The sequence below is a fragment of the Schistocerca nitens genome, chromosome 1, assembly GCF_023898315.1.
Source record: "Schistocerca nitens isolate TAMUIC-IGC-003100 chromosome 1, iqSchNite1.1, whole genome shotgun sequence".
NCBI classification, from domain to species: Eukaryota; Metazoa; Arthropoda; class Insecta; order Orthoptera; family Acrididae; genus Schistocerca; species Schistocerca nitens.
The window spans coordinates 949,091,752-949,119,054 of NC_064614.1; the positions used below are offsets into that span (position 1 = coordinate 949,091,752).

The 27,303-nt window shown below is 38.2% G+C and overlaps 1 protein-coding gene across 1 annotated transcript in view; it reads left to right on the plus strand.

Annotated features, from left to right (window-relative positions):
* Positions 1-27,303, plus strand: part of LOC126194520 (leucine-rich repeat serine/threonine-protein kinase 1) — a 405,923-nt gene that overhangs the window by 277,879 nt on the left and 100,741 nt on the right. The window contains exons 14-26 of the mRNA XM_049932772.1: positions 1,514-1,664; positions 3,551-3,727; positions 3,810-3,997; positions 4,745-4,945; positions 5,170-5,363; positions 5,568-5,740; positions 10,330-10,480; positions 11,254-11,531; positions 12,838-12,983; positions 13,093-13,237; positions 13,351-13,460; positions 13,548-13,687; positions 23,596-23,820. Coding sequence (XP_049788729.1) covers positions 1,514-1,664; positions 3,551-3,727; positions 3,810-3,997; positions 4,745-4,945; positions 5,170-5,363; positions 5,568-5,740; positions 10,330-10,480; positions 11,254-11,531; positions 12,838-12,983; positions 13,093-13,237; positions 13,351-13,460; positions 13,548-13,687; positions 23,596-23,820 — 2,279 coding nt within the window. The remainder of the gene's footprint in view (positions 1-1,513; positions 1,665-3,550; positions 3,728-3,809; positions 3,998-4,744; positions 4,946-5,169; positions 5,364-5,567; positions 5,741-10,329; positions 10,481-11,253; positions 11,532-12,837; positions 12,984-13,092; positions 13,238-13,350; positions 13,461-13,547; positions 13,688-23,595; positions 23,821-27,303) is intronic.

Consider the following 27,303-nt stretch of genomic DNA (forward strand, 5'->3'; position numbering starts at 1 on the left):
GGATACACTGTCAGTTATTTACAGACAACTAAATTTGTTCGCATTGCAAAAATCCAATCAAATGCAGGATACAGCAGCTCCATAGAGCACAGTGCAACTGTCGTTAGTATCTCCAACAAGGAGTAAATAATAAAAGGAGATCTGTGGGAAAGGAAAGAAAGTATAATGTTACCAGCTGACAGGGTAATGTTATGGACAATGCAATTAGTGAAGAAGAAGAAGAAGAAGAAGAAGAATTTCGGTCTTTTGACCTCTACATCATCATGGCTTATGTCAACACATTGGGTCTGCCACACAATTTCATTAAGTGTCAGAAAGTACAAGTAGCTGTAACACCGCAACATTATGAGCTTTCTAACCTTGGGAAGAAGGAATTCTTCTTATTGTAAGATAAGTAGTTAGTATATTTTGAATTGAGCAATGCAGTGGTGATGATGGGTAGCCAGTTTTCTATATTGTAATGAGCCACTGTATTGAACATTTTGCATGTCAGAATGTGTGAAGTTGAAGCAAATATGTTTCCATCTATTAACTGACTAGGATGAGACTGTTTTTTTATGGCTGCTTGGAAGATACTGCCATGTGTTTTTAGTATAGGAGGGTACTGTGGGGTCACATAGCATGGAGAGTACTTGTATTGATTGTTTGGAGCAGACTTAAGAGAAAATCATTGTGTAAAACATCTGAAAAAGCATAGAAGCATGCCTTGACTGCAAAATCAAATCCAGCACAGTATGCCATTTATTACATTTTATGGCATCACAAGCAAGTCACACATAAGAAGAACAAGGTAACAAATAGTCAAAGTTTGTTTCCCTGTATCGTAGAAAACTAAAGGGGAAGAATAATAAATAACAACAACATTATTCAGCTAAACAGCATTGCAGATAAGCACCCACTGCACAAGGTTCGAAGTATAATCATAAAATAAAACATAACAAGATGAATCTTCTAATGCAGTCTCAAGAGTTTCTGGAATAGCATAATTCAGAATGAACAAAGCAAGGATCTTGGAAAACCTAATGGACAATGAAAGAGATTTAAAAATAAGCAAGCCTTTGACTTCTGCTCTCGGTTTATTGATGTCTTGCTGATCATTTTATCAAACACAGACAATAAACTTCAAAGAGATGTGTGTTTCATTGAAGGACATTGCAAGAGTTAAAAATGGTCATATAAAACTTCACAACAGCAATATGGGTGTATAAAACTTCATGCCAGCAACATTACTATACAGTCAAGGTGGAGTCCATAAGAACAAAGATGTCTTGGCCGATCATCAAAATATTGTCCATGGACATGGAGCATCAGTTCCGTAGGATTCCTGAAAAATCACCCTTCGTTAATTTGTTAATTTTGATATGAAACACTTCTTTAAGATTAACTCGTGTACCATAATCTTTATCCTGTTTACTTCTTAAAGCTGGTCTGTGTTGTTATTAGATCTGCCTTATCTGAGCTTTTGCTTTTTCTGAAATGCTTTTCAGTTAATAAGTACATTTTCCTATTGCAGGTACTTGAATGTTGCTCAGAATAAAATTGAAAGACTACCACCCCCAAATGAAACAGGTTCACTTTCTCCAACACGAGGAGGAGGAAACAAGAATAACAAATTTAGAAAAACTGGATATACTGCACCAGTATTGGAGGAAGTTTATTTACAGGTTACCAACTATACAGAATAAACAGAACTTTTGCTTTAGTTATTAACACACTGATTGACTAAACATGATGTATAGCAGTTAAGGTGCCAGGCTGTATTTGAAGGGAGTGCATTTTAGTCTTAAATCATTCTTTGTCATGTTCAGTATGCAACATATTAAAGGAAAACTTTCATGGGTGTGGTATAACTCAAGGTATATTTTAACAAAGACAAGCCACTGTTACAAACTAGTTATGCTTATATTCTATGTTATTTGTGCTTATACATGCGAGAAATAACTTAATAAAACTAGCAGGAAACCTGTTTCAGAAGAAGCTGCTAATTCCCCAGTTACGAAGCAGCTGCTGTATATGTGCTAATGCTAAATGAATATTTACTGACTCCACAGACCTTTGTGAAAGAATAACATTTTATCAATTTACATTGAACAGTCTTAGTTTTCCACTACAAATGCCTATTACTGGCTTTTGATAATCAGAAATTTTCGGAATGATTAGCTAATAAGATGCAATTTTAATTTGCTTTTGATACTGTACAGATTTTCAAACCTGTACTGTTAAATGTGCCAACAGCTCGTTAAAGACCTATGTGTAAGTCCTGAGTGAAACTTTGCAAAGGAGCTAAGTGTTCAGGGAAATATCTTCTCTATCTTGTATTGTGGTTGTGTGTGCCACACTTAATATTTTTGTGGTTAGTACTAGTACCATTAAGCTGTAAATGTATTGGAAATGGAGCATAAAAATTGCAAGAGCTTTGTGGAAGCCCCTGTAAGATCTGCAAGTTATCCGCTTTATATTTTTATTTATATTTTCCTAAATCACTTCAGTTTCTTAAAAAAATTCCATGATCATTTTCTGCCCCCTCCATTGAGCAAATGAACTAAGCTTTGCTCCTGATAATCTTAATATGTTAACGGTACATTCACACTCCTACCTCACTTCTACTGCCATCTATCGCCCAACCCTGAACCCTGCCACCCTTCCACCCCCTATTACTGCATGCCATTCTGCCCGCAACTAGTGATGTGAACAAGTGGTAAAACACTGATTTATTTCCATATCATTCACCAATATGAGCTTCTGCTCTGTCTCCAGTAACCTCATCATTGGAGGGTGTTAAACTCTATTCTTCCGTATTTGTTTGTCTCATTAACAAAAAGAAAAATAATATTCAAAATGTACCTCAAATATGGTGCAGGAAATCACATTTTTACAGTTTTGTAAATGAGTGGAACAAAAAGATTTTCAAAGCAAAATAAGAAAAGAAGTAACTAATATTCCTGTTAAAGTATAACTCCCCATAGAGCATTTATGGAGTTTTGAAAATAGGAGAGACATATTGGTGGATAGAAGCCTCAACTTGACCCACATATTTGATCTGTTTGAAAAAGCCGTCTGATGATGAATTGTAAAAATTTGAAAACAGTAACAGTACTTTTTGAGTAAAGTAACCTGAAACCAGTTTGTGGCTGATAGCTGTACACCATCAACAATTTACACAGATTTAATGTGCCAGGATATTTCGAAACAACATACATTCTGCCTTGGGGTGTATAAGATTCATTCTGCTGTTTCTTTAATTACATTACTGTATTAGGCTGCTGTTACGTATTATTTAGGAATTCTTACCATCAATCTTAAATAGCTTTGTGTAAAAACTATTGATACATTTATTAATAAGGAAACAATAAGATATTATTGATGAAATTACTAGGGAAAGAAGAATTATGGTCAAAGTGGAATTTGGATAATAAGACAGTAATAAGTACAATGCTGAGAGGTTGTGAAAGTAAATAGTGACATACTGTTAAGTACATTTATGTATTCTGAATAAAAAATGAAGAAACATCTCCTTTTATAGATTTTTTTTTTTTTTTAACTTCTGCAGGATAATCGACTGGAAGTCATTAGTGATGACATTTTCAAATTGTCATCTCTTGTGACGTTGGATATTTCAAATAACAAATTGCAAGAGCTACCATATGCTGTGTGGAGAGCTCCAAAATTGAAAGAACTGAATGCCGCATTTAACCTGCTGAAAGAACTTCCTATATCTCCACCAGAGGTAAAAAATTATGCAATGACTGAAAATATTTTGATACAACTGTAAATTTAAAATTACACAAATGTGTATTAAAATTATTTAGGAGCATACTGAAGCCCAGAGTCCTGTGCATAGTGATGGTACAAAATCAGCTGGTGTAGCTGATTATGGTGACCATTCAGAATCGACCAGTTGCTCAGAAATTTCAGAAGACTTGAACCTTAGCAGTGAAGATCATCTCCTTGATGCGCAAACATTCCACTCAACATTCATGAAAACCAAAACTGTCGAGTGAGTATCACGAACTTGTATCAACAATCATATAACACAATTAGTCTTTGAATGTATGTAATACAATATGTTTTTGAATGAAACTAAGTTTTCTGTGAATGAATGTGCAGTTTCTTTTTAATCAATTCATTTTGACTTTCAGATCCATATTGATATTTTGAATTGTAAACAGTTTTTTTCCTTTTTTTCTATTTCTGCGCCACGACTTCGTTTCAGTAATCACAATAAGTTTATATAGCTCATGGACCACTGCAGATTATTTATGTTTCCTTGTGTTTTAGTAAATGATGTCTTATGTATAGTTACAATATTGCAGATTTTTCCCTTGTCCTTAATCCCATTTCCTACCTTTTTTAGTTTTGTTCCTTTCAGTCTCATTAATTCTTTTATCTTTGTTCTCCCATTTCTCCTACTCACTAATCCCTCTTTCCATTCATTACCCATTACACATTACCCGTTATTCATATTCATTATGCCCTCCTGTCTAGACTATCTCCCTCTTCATCTGTTATGGTCTTACTTCCCTTCACCTTCTTTCTTAGCCATTCTTTTGATATTGATGACATATTTATGCAATCAAAATGTATAATGTATGTTTAGACGTAGTAACTTACCTATTAAAACAAAACAACCTTATAAATAGCACTGTTTTTCTGCTGGTTTAATCCTACTGCTTTCCTTTATCAGTAATACTACTAAAACATGAAGTTCATTTGGTTATGTATTTCCTCTTTTTGTTTGTTGTAGACATTTGGATGTTTCTCATCACAACATATGGAGTCGCAGTGTGGAGGTGACTGAGCAGATCATGCACACAGATGAAGAACACGATGAGAATTGCTCAAAGCTCTCAGCTTTAAATTTGGCACATAATTTATTCACTGGTGTACCAATAGCGCTGCCTTGTTTGGCTGTAAATTTGACAAGACTGAACCTTAGCTATAATAGGTATTGCTCGTTCTGAAACTCTCTTGTATTTCTAGATATAAATATTTGTCACTGTAAATCATGACAAAAACAAAAGCTTCATGAATAGGATTCCAAGAGAGGTGTCATGTCATTTTAATTTTTGCAGTTTTCTTGTAGTTTTGTCATGGCTACTTTGCTTTTCTTATTCATTAATGTTGTCACATTGTACTATGAACATACAAAATGTTGTTAATGCTTCACAGCCTCCGTAGTATGAGCCACATCACATCATATCCAAGTTCACTGAAGCAGTTAGACGTGTCACACAACCAAATATGTTGCTGGCCAAGTTTACCACAGATTGATGGTGTTGATGGTAGTGAGCATTCAGTAACTGCCTGTTACTCTCTGGTAGATGCTGGTATGAAAGGAAGTACAAAAATACCATTAATGCCAGGCAAGTCATTCTAATCAGTATTAATTAATATGACATGCAGTGGAAAATTCACAAATTAATATACCATTCAATGCCAGATGGAAGGATGCTGTATGTATGTTTCATGTGCTGCCGAGTGATTATGAAGTCACTTGCTAAGTTAATAAAGAGAAACAGCGGAAAGCTTTCTTAACTTGTTTGTAATAAGTTTCTTTGTTCCTACAGGTCGACGATCATTAAGAAGTACCATCTTGAATTATGTTTGCACACACAGGCGACATCTTCGACTTGACAACCTCCGCACACTTATACTCTCCGACAACAACCTTAGCCGTATTCAGTTATCAACAGATGATGATGGGGGAAGTTCTGTATCTGAAGAAGATGAAACTGATTGGGTATGCTCACTCTGCAACTACTGAATTGATATAACATTATGTTGAAAGAACTCAAGAAATTAGAATAGATTTAAAATCCTAATCTCTTAATGACCTAGGTAAGTGTTTCATTGGCTGTTGTATAACTACATAACCTCTGCGCTGATATTTAGATTATTGTGAAATTTCATTTTCTTTCTCCGTACGATAACACCAAATGAGATACCACAAATAAAATATTCCAGGCTCTTGTTATGAAGAACCAAGCCCAAAACTTTCGTAGAAGCACTTGACACTTATTTCCACATAGAACATGATACAAACACATTAAATGAAATGAAATTCTATGAAATGAAATTATATAGGGTTAAAAAATGCAACCTTTTGACAGCTGCAGTGATACTGGCACTCCAAGCTGCTGGCTATTAGTAACAGAAGAACGCCATGGTATCAACTGAGAAATTGCTACTTTTAATACTGTTGCTTCCATATTTCCTAGTCACTAAATGGGGGGGGGGGTCCAATACAAACAGGAAAATGTAACTAAACTAATTTACCAGCTCCTGCTAATGTTAAAATACAACAATAAAATCAGGTTGCAATATAATATATACAGTTCACTGTAACAGAGTCACAATCATATCCTGGTAAATGCTTTAACACAAAAAATGAATTGTGACCTGATGTGTTTTAAGTTCGAAAGGAACTGATTATTAGTATATCTGGATGCTTGCCACGTATTTGCTGATGGTTACCTCCGATTGCAGTTAGTGTCAAGAGTTTCCTTACTTATGTTAATACGTTCAAAACCAGGCACAACTTTACATTCTTATGCATGAGCCACTATTTATTCATGTTGAAGACTATTTGGCACTGTACTTTCTTCTACGCCATGCATGTGCCTATCATGTTTATCAATTTCACTTCACAGGTATCAAAATGTATGTATCCCTTCTACATTCTTTTTCCAGGCTGTAACATTTAGCCTTCCAGCATGTCCACCTGTAGTGCTTTCTTCTAATTTACGTGCATACCTTAATCTACAGCTAGCACATATTCCATTACATTCAGCACAAATCCAGCTCCTGTTCACTTTTGGCTATCACTGCTGTATCATCAGTGAACTGTATTGTACTAATTTTGTGTCCTTGACAAACGACAGTAGTTCTTTGATGTCCTCATTCCCTTTTCATTGAACATATAGACATCAGAGAGGTGACAGTCATCTTGCCTTACACCTTTCCTGGTTTTGATGTCTTGTACAAATATGTCTGTACAGTTTATTCTAATTCACTTTGAAGAAAGAGAATGAGTTTCCATTTCTTTGTTATAGCTCAGTTTGAAAACCAAACACAGCCCAAGAAGTCGGACAGTTCATCTCATAACGCACACAGAGGTCAGTGTGGAAAGGCAGCATGAGTAAATACTGAAGTGGCCTATGCCAGACTCTAGCCTGCTGGCGCACATGGAGCCTGGCATGCATCACAGCACTTACAGAGTGCAGTGATGTATTTCCCATATCAGTGTATAGTGAGGCTCCTTAATCACAACCCCCACCCTCTATTTGGAAATGGCCTTTAGTTCCTAAAATGGCCTACCCAGTGCAAGGAGTATGCCTGTCATGTGTAGTGTAGGTAGGGTGCAAATGGTTGGCAGTCTTCTGCTTTGGGACATCCCTTGAGTGAGAAGGCTGTGGAGATGCTGTTTCATTTAAATGGGTGTTGCCACCGAATAGGATAAGAGAACAGTCAGTCAAAAGTTACTGAATGGTAGTTGCTGCATTACCTGGTGAGAGCTCATGACACCTGGCTCAGTTAGCATAAGCACTGCTGATCCTGGAGTTGTCACAGTTGATCCCGAGATGTTTCAACCATCACCAACTGATGGCCATGACGAGCCACAGCAGATCTCTGGTTTCATCCTGGTGTGACCCGACCCCAAATGTTTGTGCTCACTTTCGCATATCAACTTGGGATGGTGTGACACTGTCCTCCTCTCCCATCGTCGGTGTGAACAGTAAATTGGTGAGCATTCAGTGAGGCTGACTGAATCAGCTTGCCTTGCCTGCTGCCCTTGACGGGTGGTACTCTGTATAATGCTAGAAAACTATTTAATTTTCTTGCAGATGTGGTAACACAAAATTATTAAGCATCTGAATTTTTAAAAGTGCTGTTGTATGCAGGGTGATACAGGGACATGGTTAGAGGGTTCATGTTGTTGCAAGTGCAGAAGCACTTAAAAGTGGCTGCTGTAAGTTGCAATCCATTTATCAGTCTTGCACTGCGTGTACCCTCAGTGGTAAAGATATTTAATAAAGTCATAGTGGTGGCTCTCATGGCAGTGTGCTGTTAACTTAAGCACATATAGGAAGTAGGAGTATGAGTTATTCCAGTGAGCCACATGGCTTCCAAGAAATGTCCCACTAAATCAGCATCGGGACATTTGCTTGGGCTCCAGCCTTGTGGAAAATGTTTGCGAAGGCACTGATTATTGTGTTCTATGTACCTGGCAATGCTGGACAAGGTGTGTAATGCCCCGTCCAGTTTGGTTTAATTGACATACTTCTTATAAATATTTTTTATACTTGTAATTGATGAAGTAAGTTAAGAATGCAGTATAACAAAGAGTATGGAATAACAACCCTGCATATTTCATTCTCAGAAATTAAGAATAGCACACTTTTGAAAGCTTGAAGTTGTTGCTTTGCAAAATGTTGACACAGGGTTGACTGTTCAGTTGTTGATAGTGTGATTGGCCAAGCTTGTTGCGTATAGGGTAGTGCTTTTCTGAGAGTAGGATCTTGCCTCTTAGCTATTGCTACATCCTGAAACATGGTGAGGAAGCCTTATGGCAGTTGATTGATGTCACAGCCCATTTGAAAGGGAACAATTTAGTTGCTATTGATCCCTGGATCTGGTCCCATAGGCAGTGTAGGTAATAACTCTGCATTTGAGCATTGTTATGATGAGCAGTAATAAATGCTAATGTGCTTGATTTGAATGGCTTCTTCACAACCTGGATCATCTGGATACTTTCCTCCACCATCAACTCTTCTGAACTGCACAGATAGAAGCTGTAGTTATAGCACATTCTCTGCTCCCAAAATTATCCCACTCATCCTACAATACCTACTGTCCACACACCCTCCACCCAACAGTTTCTGCCCCCTCTGTTCTGTCACTTCCTCCCCTCAGCCTCATTGCATGCCACTCTCTTGCAATGCACCCATCAGTCTTTTCTCATTCTTCACTCCTTTCCTTTTCCATTCCCCATCCCCTCCCCCCTTACCTCCCCACAGCCTCCCAAAGCTGCCCCTGGCAGCCATGTTCTGCTGCCTTCTAGTCCTTGCACACACTGCCAGACAGCACTCTTCCCACCCCCACCTGTGCTCTGCTACCCTTCCCTTTTTCATGCCCCACTCCTGATGGCTGCTTTCCTTCAACACAAGAGTTGCAGTCCGGTCAGAGTGGCCGGAGATAGTCATCATGTGTGCATGAGGTGCATCTTTGTGTGTGTGTGTGTGTGTGTGTGTGTGTGTGTGTGTGTGTGTGCGCGCGCGCTTGCCTGATGTCATCTTCATGGTGAATAGTGATCTATCCTTTCATAATTGTTGATATTTTGGAGTGGAGCTGGTGTACAGTTTGATGGACAGTTGGAATTTTGGCCCAGAAAGGGAATGGAAGGTTTGTGCTTTGTAATTGGGTGAAATTTATAGCCATGTAAAAAAATATTTTAAATTTCTGTACACCAAAAGTAAAGGCTACAGCCTCCTTTTTCATTTGAGAACGTTATTTTTATGTTGGAAATAATGTTTTTTATGCAATTGGTGAAGGCCACTTGGAAAGTTATGTGATAAGACTGAGCCGATTCCATGTGAAGAGAAGTCAATTGCTAGGATCAGAGACAGACCTGGTTGATATGCCCATTGACAGGGTGATAATTTTATCTTGTTTTATAGTTACTGACATGTCAGTTGACATGCCTGGAATCACTCAAATTTTGAGTTTTTCTGGCATAACAGATTCAGAGAGAGATAGAGAGAGAGGGAGAGAGAGAGAGAGAGAGAGAGAGAGAGAGAGAGAGAGAACATCCAAGGATTTTGTTCATTAGACATTATGACTGCACAATCTTTTCTCAAGTGCCTCCAGTATGGTCCTAACATTCATTTTGTCCATCATAGGTGAACCTATCATTTACCTTCGTTTCTCTAACACCTATCTAATTTTCTGGAAATAATATTTAGTTTCTTATTTCAATACATGTTAAATCCACAAACAAATAACACTATGAGAAAGTTCCTGAGGTTCAGTGACAAAGTGAAAATTCAACTTCAATAACAAATAAGGGAATGTGATCCTTTAACTAGGATATTTGTTAAAATTCATGTGTGGCCCTAAAGAAAGTCATTTCAGTATTCTGCTAATAATTTTTCTCATTATTGTAGATGTAGTAGACTTGTACTACGTGATCGGTCATACACATTTCTTTGCACTATGAATTCCACTGTCCTTAATAGCAGTAAGCAAAAAACAAGTTTTTTGTACTGGAGGGAAGATTCCTATCATTTTGAAAATAAATAAAAAAGTGCTGTATCATTTTCCTATTTTCAGGACCTGTTAAATTCTCCTGCCAGTTCAAAGAATCGACTTATGTTTCCAAATTTGAGTATGTTGGACATTAGCAACAATCAGCTCCGTGAAATACCTCAAAACATCCATGAACTGAGTAACTTATCTGTTTTAAACGTCAGTGGAAATCCAGGTATTTATATACATTAACTGTGACCATCTGGTGTAGTGAAAAGCTTAATCATATATTGGTACTGTTACATATTTATCTTTTTACATTTGCAGAAAGTGTGTCAGTAGTTCTTAAATAGCTTGCATAAAAATATATATATATATTTTTTTAATTTGCCGTTAATCAGATTCACAAAAGCAAAAAGAAAAGGTGCATTTAAATATTTGTCTTTCATAATTGCACATATTTTCATGTTTTCCAGCCCACGTTTTGTAAATGGTTTTATTAGAGTGCAATTATTTCCATTTATTCACCTAATAAATAAAGGAAATATTTTACAGGAGAAATTGCCATAAAAATTAAAAAACTATCATTGTAACTGTTGAATCATATATTAAGTGGAAGGAAACTAGGACTAGGACATGATGCTCGTTTACTGTTCTCTATGCTTTTTCTTTTACTATTATTTTCTATATACGCTGGCAGCAAATGCAATCATTACCACCAATGCAACCATAGTTATCAATGCTAGGATGTTACTGTAGTTTATTATTACTTATTAGTTTTTGATGGTTTATTGTGAAACATTATCTTCAAACTTGGCAACGGTTTTGTGTCCGCTCTGTCACCTTCTGCATTTGCTTCCATTTCAGCAAGAGATAAGCAGTCTGCACTCATACTTCACAAAATGCCAGTCTTCATCTGATTTTCTTAAATGTTTACTTTTTAATCGTAAATATTTTGTAGATGGATTTTTTTCTGTATTTTTAGTGTGAATACTGTTTTATTTTCAGATATCTGTGAACTCCCACCCCAGATGGGTCTGTTATCCAGACTATGGAATCTAAATACACGTGGATGCAGTCTTCAGGAACCACTTAAATCTATGATTGATTCCAAGAAATATAAAACAATGGATGTAATTGGTTACCTGAAATCAGTACTTGAGGATGCAAGACCATATGCACGAATGAAGTTAATGATTGTTGGTGTCCAAGGAATTGGAAAAACTTCTCTTTTGGAGCAGTTGCGGCAGGAGGGAACTGGATCATACAAAAAGAAGCCTGTTGAGGTACATATTAATTTATAAACTTCAGTGTAGGAAACCAAAATGCTTTGTTATTGGTGTAAGACGGTTGTGAGAGGGTGCTAAATGTGTGACAAACAGAGGGCAGTAATTGTTTTCCAGGAATGAACATTTAGTAAAGAGTGAATGAAATATTGTACAAGTGAAGTGAAGTGAGATGAAACAGATCAGTTGAAAGAATCACATAAATGCAACTTTCCAGACTTTTGTGTTCACTTCATGTTATTTTACCCAACATTCATCTTTGCTGTTCAGAGAAAGATTTGATTGTATGGCAGTGTAGGATATCATTGAGACATTAGGGGATTTGTTATTTGCATGGTTTTCAAACATCCACTACCTCATTGAATTTGTACATAATGGTAAAGTTTGTATTAAAGCAAAGTCAATTTCTAGACACTTTACAGTGAGAATATTTATCTTACGCATCTGCACATATGTCTCTCTTGTTCTGCTGTCATCAGTGCCATATGAAATTTCTAATGTGCTAGATTTGTTTAATCAGTCTATGTATTATAATTGTGTGGACACTTTAACATGGTAGCTGCCCACAAGCATAAGAACATGAGAACTTCAATTTCCATGGGAAGGGTAGAGGGGTGTGGGGGATCAAGGATCACCTCCCTCTCACAGGGTTGGTAGCCTACATGTGTGATTGTGTTTCTGTGGAAACAAAACTGACATCTGGTCATAGGGATCATCAGTCTTTTCTGGTGTTGTGGGAGCTGTACCCGCACCCCTAGGTACATCAGGATTAGTCCCATTACTCATTTGAAAATAAGAAAAGAAAACATAACACAACAAAGTAAAGCGGATTACACAAGCTTCTGGTAATGGTGACAACGAAACTGGTTGCTGAAGTTGGAAATATCATAAACAAGACACTTCAGGCCCAACCTGTGCTGATATCTTACATAATCATAGATCTAAAACCTCCCAGCCATAACTGTCATGTTAAAAGTGTCTGCACTATGTTGTTGTTATCGTTATTGTTATTTCTTTCCTCCATTTCGTATACACGTGTTGATATCTAATCTATCTCCCCACTCTTCATTCACATATTGTATACTTTTAAGAAAAGTGGGAAATAAAAAATGAGGCATGTTATGTAATGAAAAGTAAGGGTGTCATGCTTTGATTTTCCTACTACATCGTGTTATCTGATACAGTAGTGGCTCGTTTCTCTTTCCTCTGTAATTCTCAACAACTGAGCATACCTTAATCTTAATATTCTACTTAACAGTGATAACAATTTTAGTTTTGGAAATCATTGCCAACCTTTATTTTTCAGCACTGGGCAAAAAGGATGGGCAATAAAAATATAAATGTGAAAACTGCAAGAGGATGTAACATGTCAACAGTTGGCGTAGACATTGGAGATTGGATTTATGAGAAGAAAATAAGAGGGCAGTCATCTTATGGACCAGTTGTTTTCAGGTTTTGTCTTTTACAGTAACAGATGTAGGAAATAATATATATGACTTAAACTGCAAATATATATCCTTGCTTAAGTTTGTAATATTTTGTTAATTGATTTTTGTTTTAGAACATGGGACTTTGGAGGTCAAAGGGAATATTATGCTACACATCAGTATTTCCTGTCCAAAAGAAGTTTGTATCTTGTTGTGTGGAGAATCCCTGATGGACAGAAGGGCATTAACGAGATTTTACAGTGGCTGGTGAACATACAGGTTAGCCTTTACAAGTGTTTGTGAATGAGAATTACAACTGAAGAAATTATTACCAGTGTTCAGAAATAGTTTCATGTTTTAAAGGTAATAACTATTATTATTCTTGCTGCTAGGCTAGAGCACCAAACTCACCTGTCTTAATTATTGGTACGCACTATGATCTCATGAGAGAACAGTATCCAGCATCAACATCAGAAGAACTTCAGCAGATAATCAGGGATAAGTACGTGTAAAAAATGATTTTCCCTTGTCCTAGTTAAAATGGAGTTTTTTTACATTTGTATTTGAACTTTTCATTTTGTTTTAACAGGTTTATCAACATAGTAGATGCTGAAAAGTGTGGCCTTCCAAGAGTACTCGACACAATAGAAGTCAGCTGTAAGACACGCCACAACATTAGACTTCTTTGCAATCTGGTTTATGACACAGTTTTCAGTCTGAGGTCACCAGGTGAGTCCTACACTTTCATTTGGCATACAATTCTGTTTGTTAAATACAAAAGCATGGATCTTCTTTTATAGTTTCTGGTAGAGTGGAAGCCTTGACCTCCACCAAAATGCATTCTCTATAAAGGCATACAGCTCATTATGCCTTCGCTAGTGGTGGTGCAATTATCATCAGCGATAAAATTTTATGATGTAACTAGAAAATAAAAAGCACACTTACAGTCGATAGAAAAATTTGCAATATTAATCTAAAATTAATTAGTAGCAATTAAATCCACATTTTTGTAACCAGTCTTTCTTCTTCTTCTCAAATACGTAAAAAAAAGTTGTTTGATTCTCTAGACAGAGATTATATGTTGGTAAATAAAATGATGTACAGACACAGCCCATCAGTTGAAACAGTGGGTTAGTACATTGTTTTATGCTACCTGTCAGAAGTGGATATACACTCCTGGAAATTGAAATAAGAACACCATGAATTCATTGTCCCAGGAAGGGAAAACTTTATTGACACATTCCTGGGGTCAGATACATCACATGATCACACTGACAGAACCACAGGCACATAGACACAGGCAACAGAGCATGCACAATGTCGGCACTAGTACAATGTATATCCACCTTTTGCAGCAATGCAGGCTGCTATTCTCCCATGGAGACGATCGTAGAGATGATGGATGTAGTCCTGTGGAACGGCTTGCCATGCCATTTCCACCTGGCGCCTCAGTTGGACCAGCATTCGTGCTGGACGTGCAGACCGTGTGAGACGACGCTTCATCCAGTCCCAAACATGCTCAATGGGGGACAGATCCGGAGATCTTGACTTACACCTTCTAGAGCACGTTGGGTGGCACGGGATACATGCGGACGTGCATTGTCCTGTTGGAACAGCAAGTTCCCTTGCCGGTCTAGGAATGGTAGAACGATGGGTTCGATGACGGATTGGATGCACCGTGCACTATTCAGTGTCCCCTCGACGATCACCAGTGGTGTACGGCCAGTGGAGGAGATCGCTCCCCACACCATGATGCCAGGTGTTGGCCCTGTGTGCCTCGGTCGTATGCAGTCCTGATTGTGGCGCTCACCTGCACGGCGCCAAACACGCATACGACCATCATTAGCACCAAGGCAGAAGCGACTCTCATCGCTGAAGACGACACGTCTCCATTCGTCCCTCCATTCACGCCTGTCGCGACACCACTGGAGGCGGGCTGCACGATGTTGGGGCGTGAGCGGAAGACGGCCTAACGGTGTGCGGGACCGTAGCCCAGCTTCATGGAGACGGTTGCGAATGGTCCTCGCCGATACCCCAGGAGCAACAGTGTCCCTAATTTGCTGGGAAGTGGCGGTGCGGTCCCCTACGGCACTGCGTAGGATCCTACGGTCTTGGCGTGCATCCGTGTGTCGCTGCGGTCCGGTCCCAGGTCGACTGGCACGTGCACCTTCCGCCGACCACTGGCGACAACATCGATGTACTGTGGAGACCTCACGCCCCACGTGTTGAGCAATTCGGCGGTACGTCCACCCGGCCTCCCGCATGCCCACTATACGCCCTCGCTCAAAGTCCGTCAACTGCACATACGGTTCACGTCCACGCTGTCGCGGCATGCTACCAGTGTTAAAGACTGCGATGGAGCTCCGTATGCCACGACAAACTGGCTGACACTGACGGCGGCGGTGCACAAATGCTGCGCAGCTAGCGCCATTCGACGGCCAACACCGCGGTTCCTGGTGTGTCCGCTGTGCCGTGCGTGTGATCATTGCTTGTACAGCCCTCTCGCAGTGTCCGGAGCAAGTATGGTGGGTCTGACACACCGGTGTCAATGTGTTCTTTTTTCCATTTCCAGGAGTGTAGATGAAGACAGGCATTAGCATCCAACACAAGTATTTAACAAAAGTAGTGGCCTCAGATTTCTGGAAAAAACTTCTTCCTGTGAGGATTGTAAAAGCAAAATGAAAAAAGTCACAGAAGTGCCAGCATTTTAAAAGTGAACAACAATAGCCAAGTCTCAAAGAGGCATTGTGTGAGCTGTGCTGCATGCAATAGGGCGTTGCGCAGGTTGCTGCTTCAAACCCGCTCACCAGCAATTACTGTTTTTCTTGTTTTGTATTCATCAATACTGGAAAGTTCTCAAAGTGATTTATGTTTGTAATGTTTGCATCTTCTCAAATATCTGATACTTGTATAAGTAGTAACACTCTCTATACAAGAGTTCAGTTGTGTTTTGTCAGTACATTGGTGTTCATAGTAGTCCTAGTGTGGCCGAGCGGTTCTAGGTGCTTCAGTCCGGAACCGTGCGACAGCTACAGTCGCAGGTTCAAATCCTGCCTCGGGCATGGATGTGTGTGATGCCCTTAGGTTAGTTAGGTTTAAGTAGTTCTGAGTTCTAGGGGACTGATGACCTCAGATGTTAAGTCCCATAGTGCTCAGAGCCATTTGAACCATAGTAGTCCAGTCAACAAAGGAAAATTAATGAAAAAAATCACATATTTACAAATTTTTGTACATTGTGGGAGGTGGGGGGGGGGGGGGGGATAGTGTTGGGAAAAACATTCTAAAACTCCTGACGTGTGTGTGTGTGTGTGTGTGTGTGTGTGTGTGTGTGTGTGTGTGTGTGTTTCTAGAGATCACTTTATTACGTTCCCACATTTATCAATCCAATCCCTTTCCCACCAACACTACATTATTATATGTACAAATTAAACCCTTCTCAGTCTTTGTTTATAGGAATGTATTTTCCATAAAAGCTCACTTATAAACTGAAAATAACTTCTGCTATACAAACACAAGTTCGGTGAAATTATTTTGTCTACTTATATAAGACAGCTAGACAGGAAATACTGGGTAGGTATAGTCTGTCTCTAAACTGAAAAGCAAGCAGTGCTTGTGGTGGAGGAAGCTGCCATTCCCAGGAGAATGCTACAGCTGCTATACAGAATGACTAAAAATCACTGTAGCGGTGTAGAAAACTGTGCAGAATTTGATAATATAGATTAATTCCATATGTTTTCCTTACATTGGTGTTCTTAGTAATCCACACCAGCCGGCCGGAGTGGCCGTGCGGTTCTAGGCGTTACAGTCTGAAGCCGAGCAATTGCTTCGGTCGCAGGTTCGAATACTGCCTCTGGCATGGATGTGTGTGATGTCCTTAGGTTAGTTAGGTTTAATTAGTTCTAAGTTCTTGGTGACTGATGACCTCAGAAGTTAAGTCGCATATTGCAAAAAAAAAAAAAAAAGTAATCCACACCAATGTTCCATGTAGTATTAACATACTCTCTGGAAAATAAACACTTCCGGGCATGTCTGCACATCACATTACAAGTGATTCATAAAGATTGCTGTGAAAGGGTCATATTTACTTTGTGAAATATCCTGTAGTTGCTTGTAGTGATGTAGTGGGGTAGAAAGAATGGGGAATCACTCGTTTGCTCTTCAGTTTACAGACCTATGAAGGACAGAAGTGTGTGACCACAATCCGGCAACCTGCTTTCTCTCACACTTGTAACCTCTACCCTCCCCCTCTCCACCCTGTTACAGACCCAGAATACAGTTTATCCTTTAATATGGTTCTCCTGTACTTAGATGTGGTACGCACATTTAATATTTGTTCTTAATCCATTTCATTTGACAATAAACATCAATTTTATACCACTAAAAAACTAGTTAAAATGATATGTGATTTTTCCATTCACTGCAAAGCAGAAACTATTAGTCCTAGAGAAAAAAATTAATCGGATCTTTTTTATAGAAAATTTAATATGGTTTTAATTTTGTACATTTTCGCTGGTAGCTCTGGATTTAACAAAAGGGTGTGGGTGGGTGGGGGGGGGGGCAACCTTAAAGACCCTCCATGCCCATGCTCACATCTCACCATTCAGGATTTTTAGTACGTTGTCCATGACACTCCCCTCCACCACTGTACAAAAATCTGCAATTACACAAATTTTTCTTGCTGTCGACCTTTTTTGGTCTTCCTTTATTGTGTGGTAGTAAACATGCTTTCGTTACTACTAAGTGAAACCCTGCTTTAGAATTGGACTTGATTGTAGTTATGATGTGACATTGTTTTGATGAGATACTGGGTAGTTGAAAATGTATGCCTCACTGTGAATCTAGTTAGGCAATATAGAAGCCATCAATTACACAGACTGGAACCAGAATGTCAGTAATACATTGTTCCCAAGGTCCACATGAATTCCAAAACAGCAGTAAGTGAACTGCACGAAAGATCCAACATGTTGCTGGTCAGAACCTAACAAAATGGTGCATAGTATTTCACCAAGTCACCAGATATAACAGATGGGATAATATGATGTGTTTCGCAGATGTGTACTTTTACTTGGATGGCACAACCTAGCAGTGTTTCGAGAACAGTGAAGAGGAGCTTTATAGCTGGGAAAAAATCCAGGTTTAACTGAAGGTAACATTTGGTGACAACCAGTAATTAGTCTGCTTAGTAGCAGAACAGTTGAAGAGAAGGGACCAGTGTAGTGGAGAAACAACACAGTCATACTAGACACAGAATGGCCTTATGTTGTTTTGTGAATCTGAATATGACAAAAGCTGACAAAATCCCATATCTAATTAAAGGAATTATGGAAAACATACACCAAGCACTTCTGGTAAAGGATGTTACAGCAACTGAGAAATTCATCAAGTGGTGCCACTGCAATGAGGAAAAGTAGGACACAGCGTGCTATAGTCAGCTCCAATGAAAACTTCTGAAAAAATGAAAAATGAGAAAAGACGGAACAATTTCATGAGCTGTGTTGCATCCAGTGTGTCATAGCAGCTATCGTCACTGGTCGGCATGCGGCAAGTTGCCAGTTCTAACTCGATCAACAACAAATATTTGTTATTTAGTATTTATCATTTATAAAAATTTCTTTAACTTTCTTATGTTTGTGATGTTTGCATATTCTGGAATATTCAATGTTTGTGTAAACAGCAGCACTGTCCATACAGTAGTTCAGTTCTATTCTGTCTCTGTGTAGGGGTTCCTAATAAGCATGCTTTCATTGCTAAGTGATGTGCATCATTGAGGGCACTGCTTTTGGATTTGGACTTGATTGTGGTTATGGCGTGACAGTGTCTAAGGTCATCTTGCTGTACATTTTACCCATTTAGAAACTTATACGAAACATCCCATACTTGTGAAGAACATTCAGTCTAGATGCTACAAATACATTTCTTATACAGGATATGATCAGTTTTCTCCCATCATTCTTCTCCTGTCCATGTTTTTTCATCTTAAATAGCGTGTCCTACACGTTCAGGAGTTTGCAATTCACTATTGACAATATAATCCTGCTGAAAATGGCCTATAACAGACTTTCCTACATGGACAACATTTAAATGTAGTATTTTTTAGTATCGAAAAGGTATATGGCACTACTTGATAGCACAGTATTCATACACAGCTTTATCTATAGGGCTTCTGAGATTGTCTGCTTACGTTCATGTGATCATTCCTATGACAACAGGTTTTTTTAGATACTGCATTGGTCATGTTCTATCTGATAGGTTGGAAAACAAGAACAGTATGTTTCAAGAAACTGAAGTTTTTCATTCTTTGCCATTGCTATTAATACTAGAAACATCTTTGGCAAAGAGCCAAATGCAATGTCCCTTATTTGTTGATAAGTTTTCTTCCCCTCTCCAACTCTGCAACAGCAATTCACCAGTTGCAACTTACACTTAGATGGTTATAGAAGACATTTGTTTTAGTTTATCTACAACTAAATGTGTGTGTGTGTGTGTGTGATTTTTAACCATTGTTGTCTTTTTATTTAAATGACCTACAATTTATCTTAAGCAAGATCCCTAAAACCACTGAACATCTCAAAGTGTCTTAGCTATAAGTCTCAGAAAGCAGACAGATCATACTGCTTAATTTTTGTAGAGGTATTGTTTGATCCCAACTGGACTAAAGGTGTACAGTGTAAATGAAATGAAATGATTGTATTGCATTGCATTGATGGTCAGGAATCCCCACCAGTGGAAGTCTGAGTGCTGAGTTGCAAGTCTTTTCAGTTGACACCACATTGGGCGACTTCAACATGACACCAATTCCCCACTAGGAGAAAATCTTCGACACAAGTGGGAATAAAACTCGGGTCCACTGCATGGCAGTCAGATGCGCTAAGCACTCAGCTAAGGGGTCAGACTGCATAGTGTAAGATGCAGCGAGACCTACTTGTCTCAAGACCATGGTCACTGCCCACTATGAAATTAGATTGGCTGCCACTGCCTGCTAGACCTATACCCAAGCTCTGTAGTGAGGCTGAAAAACTACTGCTTGCTTGCCAAATGATGGAAGGTCTTCATAGTGCACGAGACATAGAAATTCCTCGCTATTCCAGAACGTTAGTAGAATATCAAAAATATAAATTCCTTGCTGTTCCAGAACGTTAGCAGCATATCAATTCTTTGTTCATTCTGCTGCAGCATCAGTTTTTGTAAAATACCCATGAGAAACAAGGGCGATAACATAAGCTAGTGATACTTCTCATGGGAAAATTACCAGTCCCAACTCGGGATTTGTTCCGATTGCCACCATGGTTACTGAAGAGGCCCAGAAGTATTTTAGATTTATTGAGGTTACTGAAGAGTAGGTTCTGTGGGATATATTTTTAACTCTACATTTTATTAAGTTTCAAATAGGTGACACAACTATAAGGTTATTTTCACAGATGGGAATGAGGGGGACTGCTGTGCGATTTACCCTTAACATTAAAATTATGAATTTTCAATATCTAATGCATAGTTACACATTATCTTTTGGGCATTGTGGCAAATGAGATGTCCTTGTGGTTAGAAATTCCTCACCTTCTATAAGTGCTTACATTACTTTTAGTCTACATAATCTGTACTTGCCAGATAAACATGTAATGAATATCCTTCTTCAGCAACAAAGACTGAAAGTAAGAGGTGTCATTCTGAAGGCTGCCAGGGCACATGAGAACTCAGCAAGATGAATTAGCAGATGTTTTAGTGAAGAAAATATTAATGAAATTCCTGTGCCTCAATGTGTTGTTCTCCTATAGTCTATTGACCCATTATTAAGTTAGTCATGCATCAGTGTGAAGAAGAGCACCCAAACGTGATAGACAACAAGTCAGCTACTTGGTCACATCATCTGCTGTTTTGACCATTGTATGATGGGCTTAAGAGTAAAAGTGGATCATGTCCATAAAATTGAAAATCTTAGTTATATGGTAGTTGGGTTCAGATTGTCAACAGTTCTTCAGATAAATTGTGAACCAATCCATACATCAATATCAGTGTGCTGGTTGCAGTAGTTACTAATGCTATAAGACAATAGCACCTTCTGACATAGCTGTTGTGAGCCACAATACATTTCATAGCACATTACAGAAAGTCTTGAGGTAAAATGAGCCTGCAATAAAATGTATGTGGCCACATTTGCTTTGCAGAAGGCAGAAGGCTTTACCTTTCCTTAAACTATTGACATCTATATCATATTAAAAAGAAATGTGTATGCATACAATTTTGTCATTCATATTTCTTCAGTCGATCCGGAACCAAAACATAAAGATGGCTCTCACCATGTTACAGCTAGTCAATGATAGAAATGCAGGTGGAAATAATTGACCACATATTTATTATATTGAGCTATTTATAAAATTATTAATTAAAATTTATTAAAAGACAATTCCATTTCCAACCATGGCTCTTATACAGTCTCATCATTTATATCACAAAATTAGCTGATTTCGGCGACTTGCCATTTATATGTGCTACTCCTATCATTGTTTCTTTACACCATCACCCTGTGAGTGTATAGAAATGTGTAAATGTCATTTACACATATTGTTAATGTAACAAAATTGTTACATCCCATCCTGGATTTTACATTGTTTGATTTTTAACTGTCATTTAAATATTTAACCATCATTGTAGTAAACTGGAATGTAGACTGTTGTTTTCACTCAACCCATGCACAATGATTGTTCAATATTTAAATGACAGTCACACATTTGTACACATTCACACAAGGTGATGGTGTAAATTTACAGTGATGGGAGTATCACTGGAAAATAACATGTCGCCGAAATCACATAATTGTGTGATACGAGGGCGTGCTGAAAAGTAATGCCTCCAGATATTTTATGCGATAACTCTTAAAGCTTTTTCAACTGTAGTGTGCAACATGACAGTGTGTAATGAAACTACATCAGTACATCAAAAACAGCATGCTGTAATTGAGTTTCAAATTCAGAGTGTTTTTCCACAATGGAGTACCCCCTCATTCAGCATGACAATCCCAGACCACACACTAGTACTGTGACATTTGCAAAATTCGATGCCTTGGGTTCACTGGCATTGATCATCTTCATACAGTCCTGACTTGACACTATCCAATTTCCATCTGTTGACAAAACTTGAAGAATGCCTTTGAGGACTTCACTTTGGTAGTGGTGAAACAATGCAAACAGAGGTGAGTGAGATTGTGCATCCACCAACAAACATTCACAGCTATGGTATCAACAAACTGGTCTCTCGTTGAAGAAATATGTTTGTCACCAGGGTGACTATATTGAGAAATAAGTGTGTGTACATGAAGAATAAGGGTGTAGAGTGTTAATGATTTCTTTTTAAGTCAGTAGGTTTTGAGAGTATTCACATAAAAAATTTGGAGGCATTACCTTTCAAGCACACCCTTGTGAAATCTACAAAATGCAAAGCACCAAAATTTGAAGTTAATATAATGAAAAGGTAAAATCTTGTAAGTACAGATTCATTAGACCAGGCAATTACAAACAATAAACAAACTTTGATGGCTATGAAATAGATTAGATAAAAATTCAACAAGAGGAATAACAAAAAATGGCTGGCAACATTTTGTGAACATACTGATTTAGTGAGTTGAGGTGAAATGCTGTTATGTAATTAAGCAGAATGAGAAGAAGAAAAAGAAAAAGAAAAAACAAGGTTAAGTAAACTTGCTTGTAGGCTTGCAGTTTGGATAATTAATTAGAAGAAAAAATAATTTAAGAGTACACATTAAAATGTGGAAAGAATCAGAGGTGTAAGTTTAATTATATTTGAAGTCCACAGTGAAAATTTTGCAGTGTGCTAGTGATATGAGCCGTGTCCACTAAATTGAAAATAAACTGTAAACAAAACTTTTACGTTAGTGAACATGTCTGTATACATTGTATACTAGATTAGTTCATTTTGTTCTTTCCACTGTAAAAAATGTTAATGTTTAATTCTTCACCTACAATTAAAGTTATTACTTCAATTTTATATCAGTTTTACTCAAAAAGAGTATAATATGGACTTTGTTCACTTTATAATTGTAATTTGTGCATCAGAATATTGATTCTCATTCCAGATGTTATGACAGTTAGTGGAATGGGATGCTGTTCAGGGAGTGAAATGAAATACCATTCAGCGGCTATATCTTAAAACAGATACTTATTGTTGACTTGCGGCAGCTGGTTTGTGGACATGTGAATGCAACTGCAGAATACACTTTTGTACACTTTTAACCTGTAGTGTGCAGACTGTGCAGAAAAATTTCTTATAGCTGCTGCTTTGTTCTGTGGACAATTGAGTGTCCATTGATTCTATTCTTTTACATTGTTTGGTTTTTAGGGCAGTATTCTCACGGCTACACATAACTGATAAAATAACTTATCATATAGTATTTTTATTTTTATTTTGTGTACAAAAACTCTATCAATAATGCTGTACTATCAATCTTACCAAAATAATCCCTTGAAATCTGGTACTTGATGTAAAATACAAGTCATTTAGTTACTGTTACAGGTATCATTCCCTTGTCAGAATTTGAAGCTTCCAGGCAGTCTATCTGTGTATCAGTTTATAAACTGTTTTGTTAATTTATTCTTGGCATTCTATTTCAATTTTTCTGTTGACAGGAAGTAAGGAGTTACTTTTGGAACAACGTGTGCCAGCAAGTTACTTGGCCTTGGAAGATGTTGTCACACATCTGGCAGCTGAGAGACGACAGACTGGTGTGGACCCTGTCCTGAATGCCGAGCAGTACCGCGCTGTTGTAACAGCAGAAATGCAGTACCGATACCAGAGAACTTTCCGTGATGCAGCTGAACTACACCAAGCAACACTGTTCCTACATGATAATGGTAATCCTTTTATTCTGCTTGCATTTCATTTCAATTGCCAAATTGGCTTTGCAAATTAGCATTTGTTCGCTTGGTTGCAGAAATAAGGTACTGGTTGTTGTGCAGGCAAGCTATCAGGGATTGTGTCTCATTATGTGTGGAGTGAAAAGACAATAATGTTCAGTATTTAGGAACAGGATTCCTCATGTAAAAATACACAAAACAGTGTATAAAGACAAGTACAAAAGTCCTTACTGTGAGTAATAAGATAGCCAACTATGGATACTTCATCAGTTGTGTGTGTTTCAGAACTGAATTAAATATTTCTGGAACTATACATTATCGATTTACAAGAGTGTTCCACATATCATGGGCCATAGTAGCACAGTTAGCCAGAGAAATTATTTTAAAATCTGTCACATGTAGTAGAACACTGCTAACGAGTCAAACTCCCTTGCCCATACAGCAGGGTGAGACAGTGAATTCAGCAGAAGTCAGTGATGTCATCGAGCCAAGCAGTAGTGGCAGTGAGAATACAATGATTTAGTATAGCTGGCGATGATCTGCTTGAGGTGACTGGCTGAAGAGAACTAACTCATGTATGCTTTGTGACCAGTTATATTGCCATCTTATTAATTCCCCAGATTGCCGACTTGTGTTGCCTGTGGTCTATGACGTAGTTACCACCACTTGTGATGGGTCCCTAACCCTACAATGTCTGTGGTCTCTACCATTGATGTGTCTTTGTCCACTGATACAAAGATATAGCGTGATTCCGTGATGATGGAGAAAGATAAATGTATCAGTTTGAGATAAGGGACCCTGGGGGGCAGAGAGCTTTCAGAGATTGTAGTGCGAACATAAACATAAGCTCTAAACTGCATACCTTAAGAGCTTTGAGAACTTGTTCATCTTTGCTACTGTGAAATACATCTACTGAACAAGTGCTCATATTTTTCTTGTTTTGGTTCATACTTTGTATCACTCTGAATATTGTCTGCCCTACAAACTTATGTTCAGGATCCCCGGAACGGCTAAGGCGGTGGGCAGAAATAAATCATTTGGACAATTTTCGTGTGACAAGGCCATTTATTGGCAGAAAATGCATTCATATGGGCAACGTGAGTCAGGCCTAGGAAGGCGAGGGTGAGCCAGAGTGTAGTGGTAGGCGATGCATACTTCACATCAAACCTGGGCAAAGTTAATGAATAGTTGCATCTGCCATTCGGACAAGTCTGAATGGCATGGTGGCTACAAAGACAAAGTTCACGGCGCCGCAGCACCAGGAGAGGCAGGTGGTGTTCACAGCTACAGGGCACACGGCAGAGAGAGCGTCTCGCTGACAGGCGGCAGGGTACATCCAGCCCGGCCATGTGGCTTCCTCTACCCTGATTGGTCAGAAGCCGAGATACCCACTGGGGCAGCATGGAAAGTTCCGAAGCATGGCCCGGTCAGTGTCCGTAACGAGAGAATGAGTTTAACCTTTCGAAATAAATGAACGATAGAATCCAGAATCCCCTACTATCTGGCTCAACCTTACATACTAGTACATGTATTCCACTGTCAGAGGTATCAGAACAATTTTCGTTTGTAACTTTCAACGTGGTCATTTCCAGACCAGGGTCCAGTACTTCAGATTGATACATTTACTCTTTTCCATGATCCCTGAAAGTTTGTAACATCATCACACAATCATCCTCTATAACAGTGGATGAATTCCCTTACCTTCCCTAATCTTTCTTCCACTTTATTATTTTCACAGCAGATGACTTTATTTGTTGCTTGTCATATACTCATGTTTCAGTTTTTTTGGGAATAGATACAAAAATTAACTTTGTGCATGCTTGAGCAGCCTGATTCCATTGGACACCAGTCGTTTTTGGTAATGTCTAATAAAAGTGACAGTCACCATCTTTAATCATTTTCATAAATACTGTTTCATAATTTCCATATAATTCTTCTGGACTGTAGACCTTACCTGCTGTAAGATGATTTACCAGTGTTTTGTCCACTCTTGTAAGTGGACTTCATCAAAGGGTATATAACACTAGCAGAGCAGTGAAACCTTTTCTCTGATCGGAACACGCTTCTTTTGTCACCACAGCTGCCAGCTATAGCTACACATAGACACGCTGCACTCACAAGGCTGTCTCATCATGCATGGTTGCAACAACTTCTGCGGTAGGTATACTACATGTGCTGATCTGTCCAAACTGCTGTAGGCACAGCATCACATTGCAATTCTGATTTACCAATGTGAGCCAATAAAATGCCATCTTACAATTAATAAAGAATATCAGCTCCCTACTCTTCACTCCCACCATCTAATTGTGGCAGTTAAATTTTATTTATACTACTTTTAAGGAATTTTTGGGGATTGGAGGTAAGCCTGTGTCTTAAAGTTGTGTTGCGCCAATGGTATTACATTCCCTAATGGAAAGCCATTTGCAGCAGGGCTGAAATGTTGATACGTCATTTTATAATATGAAATAATCTACAGCAGTGAAGAATTCCAGGGGAAATTGAATCCAGCCATGAAAGCTTATGAACTTTCCCATGTTTCTTTAAATCTTCTCCTGTGCATGTGATAGAAAACTACAGGATCAGTTCTTATTTCCTCTCTTTTTAGCTGTGTATACCTCTCCTCTCTTCCAGTGCTCAAGTGCTCCAGGTGATGCAGTTAAGAGCAGTTGAGGAATTTGTCCCTTTAGCATTATTTTATCTGTTTTACTTTTCTTTGTGATGTTTCTTCGCAAAAGATTAATTAGTTTTATTCATTTTTGTAATAATGTAAGAACACCCTTTGGGATTATTTGGCTTGCCCTGCTATGTGATTGATGCCATTTACCTTCAGATATATTTCTTTATGTTTTCAGAGTGCCTTAAATATTCTTTTTTACCATTTTCTCTGGTGCTGTACAGAGATACTTTTAGTCTACTGGTCTAAGTTTATTGTTATTCAAATGGAAAATCCCTAAAGGAATAATGACAGTATTATGAAAAGGATAGATTGCTAATTGCCATATAGTGGAGATGCTGAGTCACAGATAGGCACAACGAAAAGACTGTCAAACAAGTAAGACTTACTTCAACAGCCAGAGACTGTGGTCAAGTAAGTGTGAGTTGTGTTTGCATGAGAGAGTTTGTTTCATTCCAGTGAAGGCATTTTTGGCTGAAAGCATTCTTGTTTGATGGTCATTTTGTTGTGCCTATCTGTGACTCAGCATCTCCCCTTTATTGTTTGTCTTTGGTATATAATTTAAAATGACGGTTTGTGTAACCAATTAGAATGTGTTTCCATTAACACTTAGCGTAGGTGTGTTATGGCCTTAATCTCATATTTGAACAGCCTCGAAAATATTAATCTAGTATTCATGTGCTATAATTCATTTCTTCCCACATTTTCAAACAGTGGAAAATCAAGGATAGAATAATGACAATGCAGGGTGTTTATAAATTAGTTACACAAAAGTAACCCTTCATTGTGAAAAAGGTAAATAATGT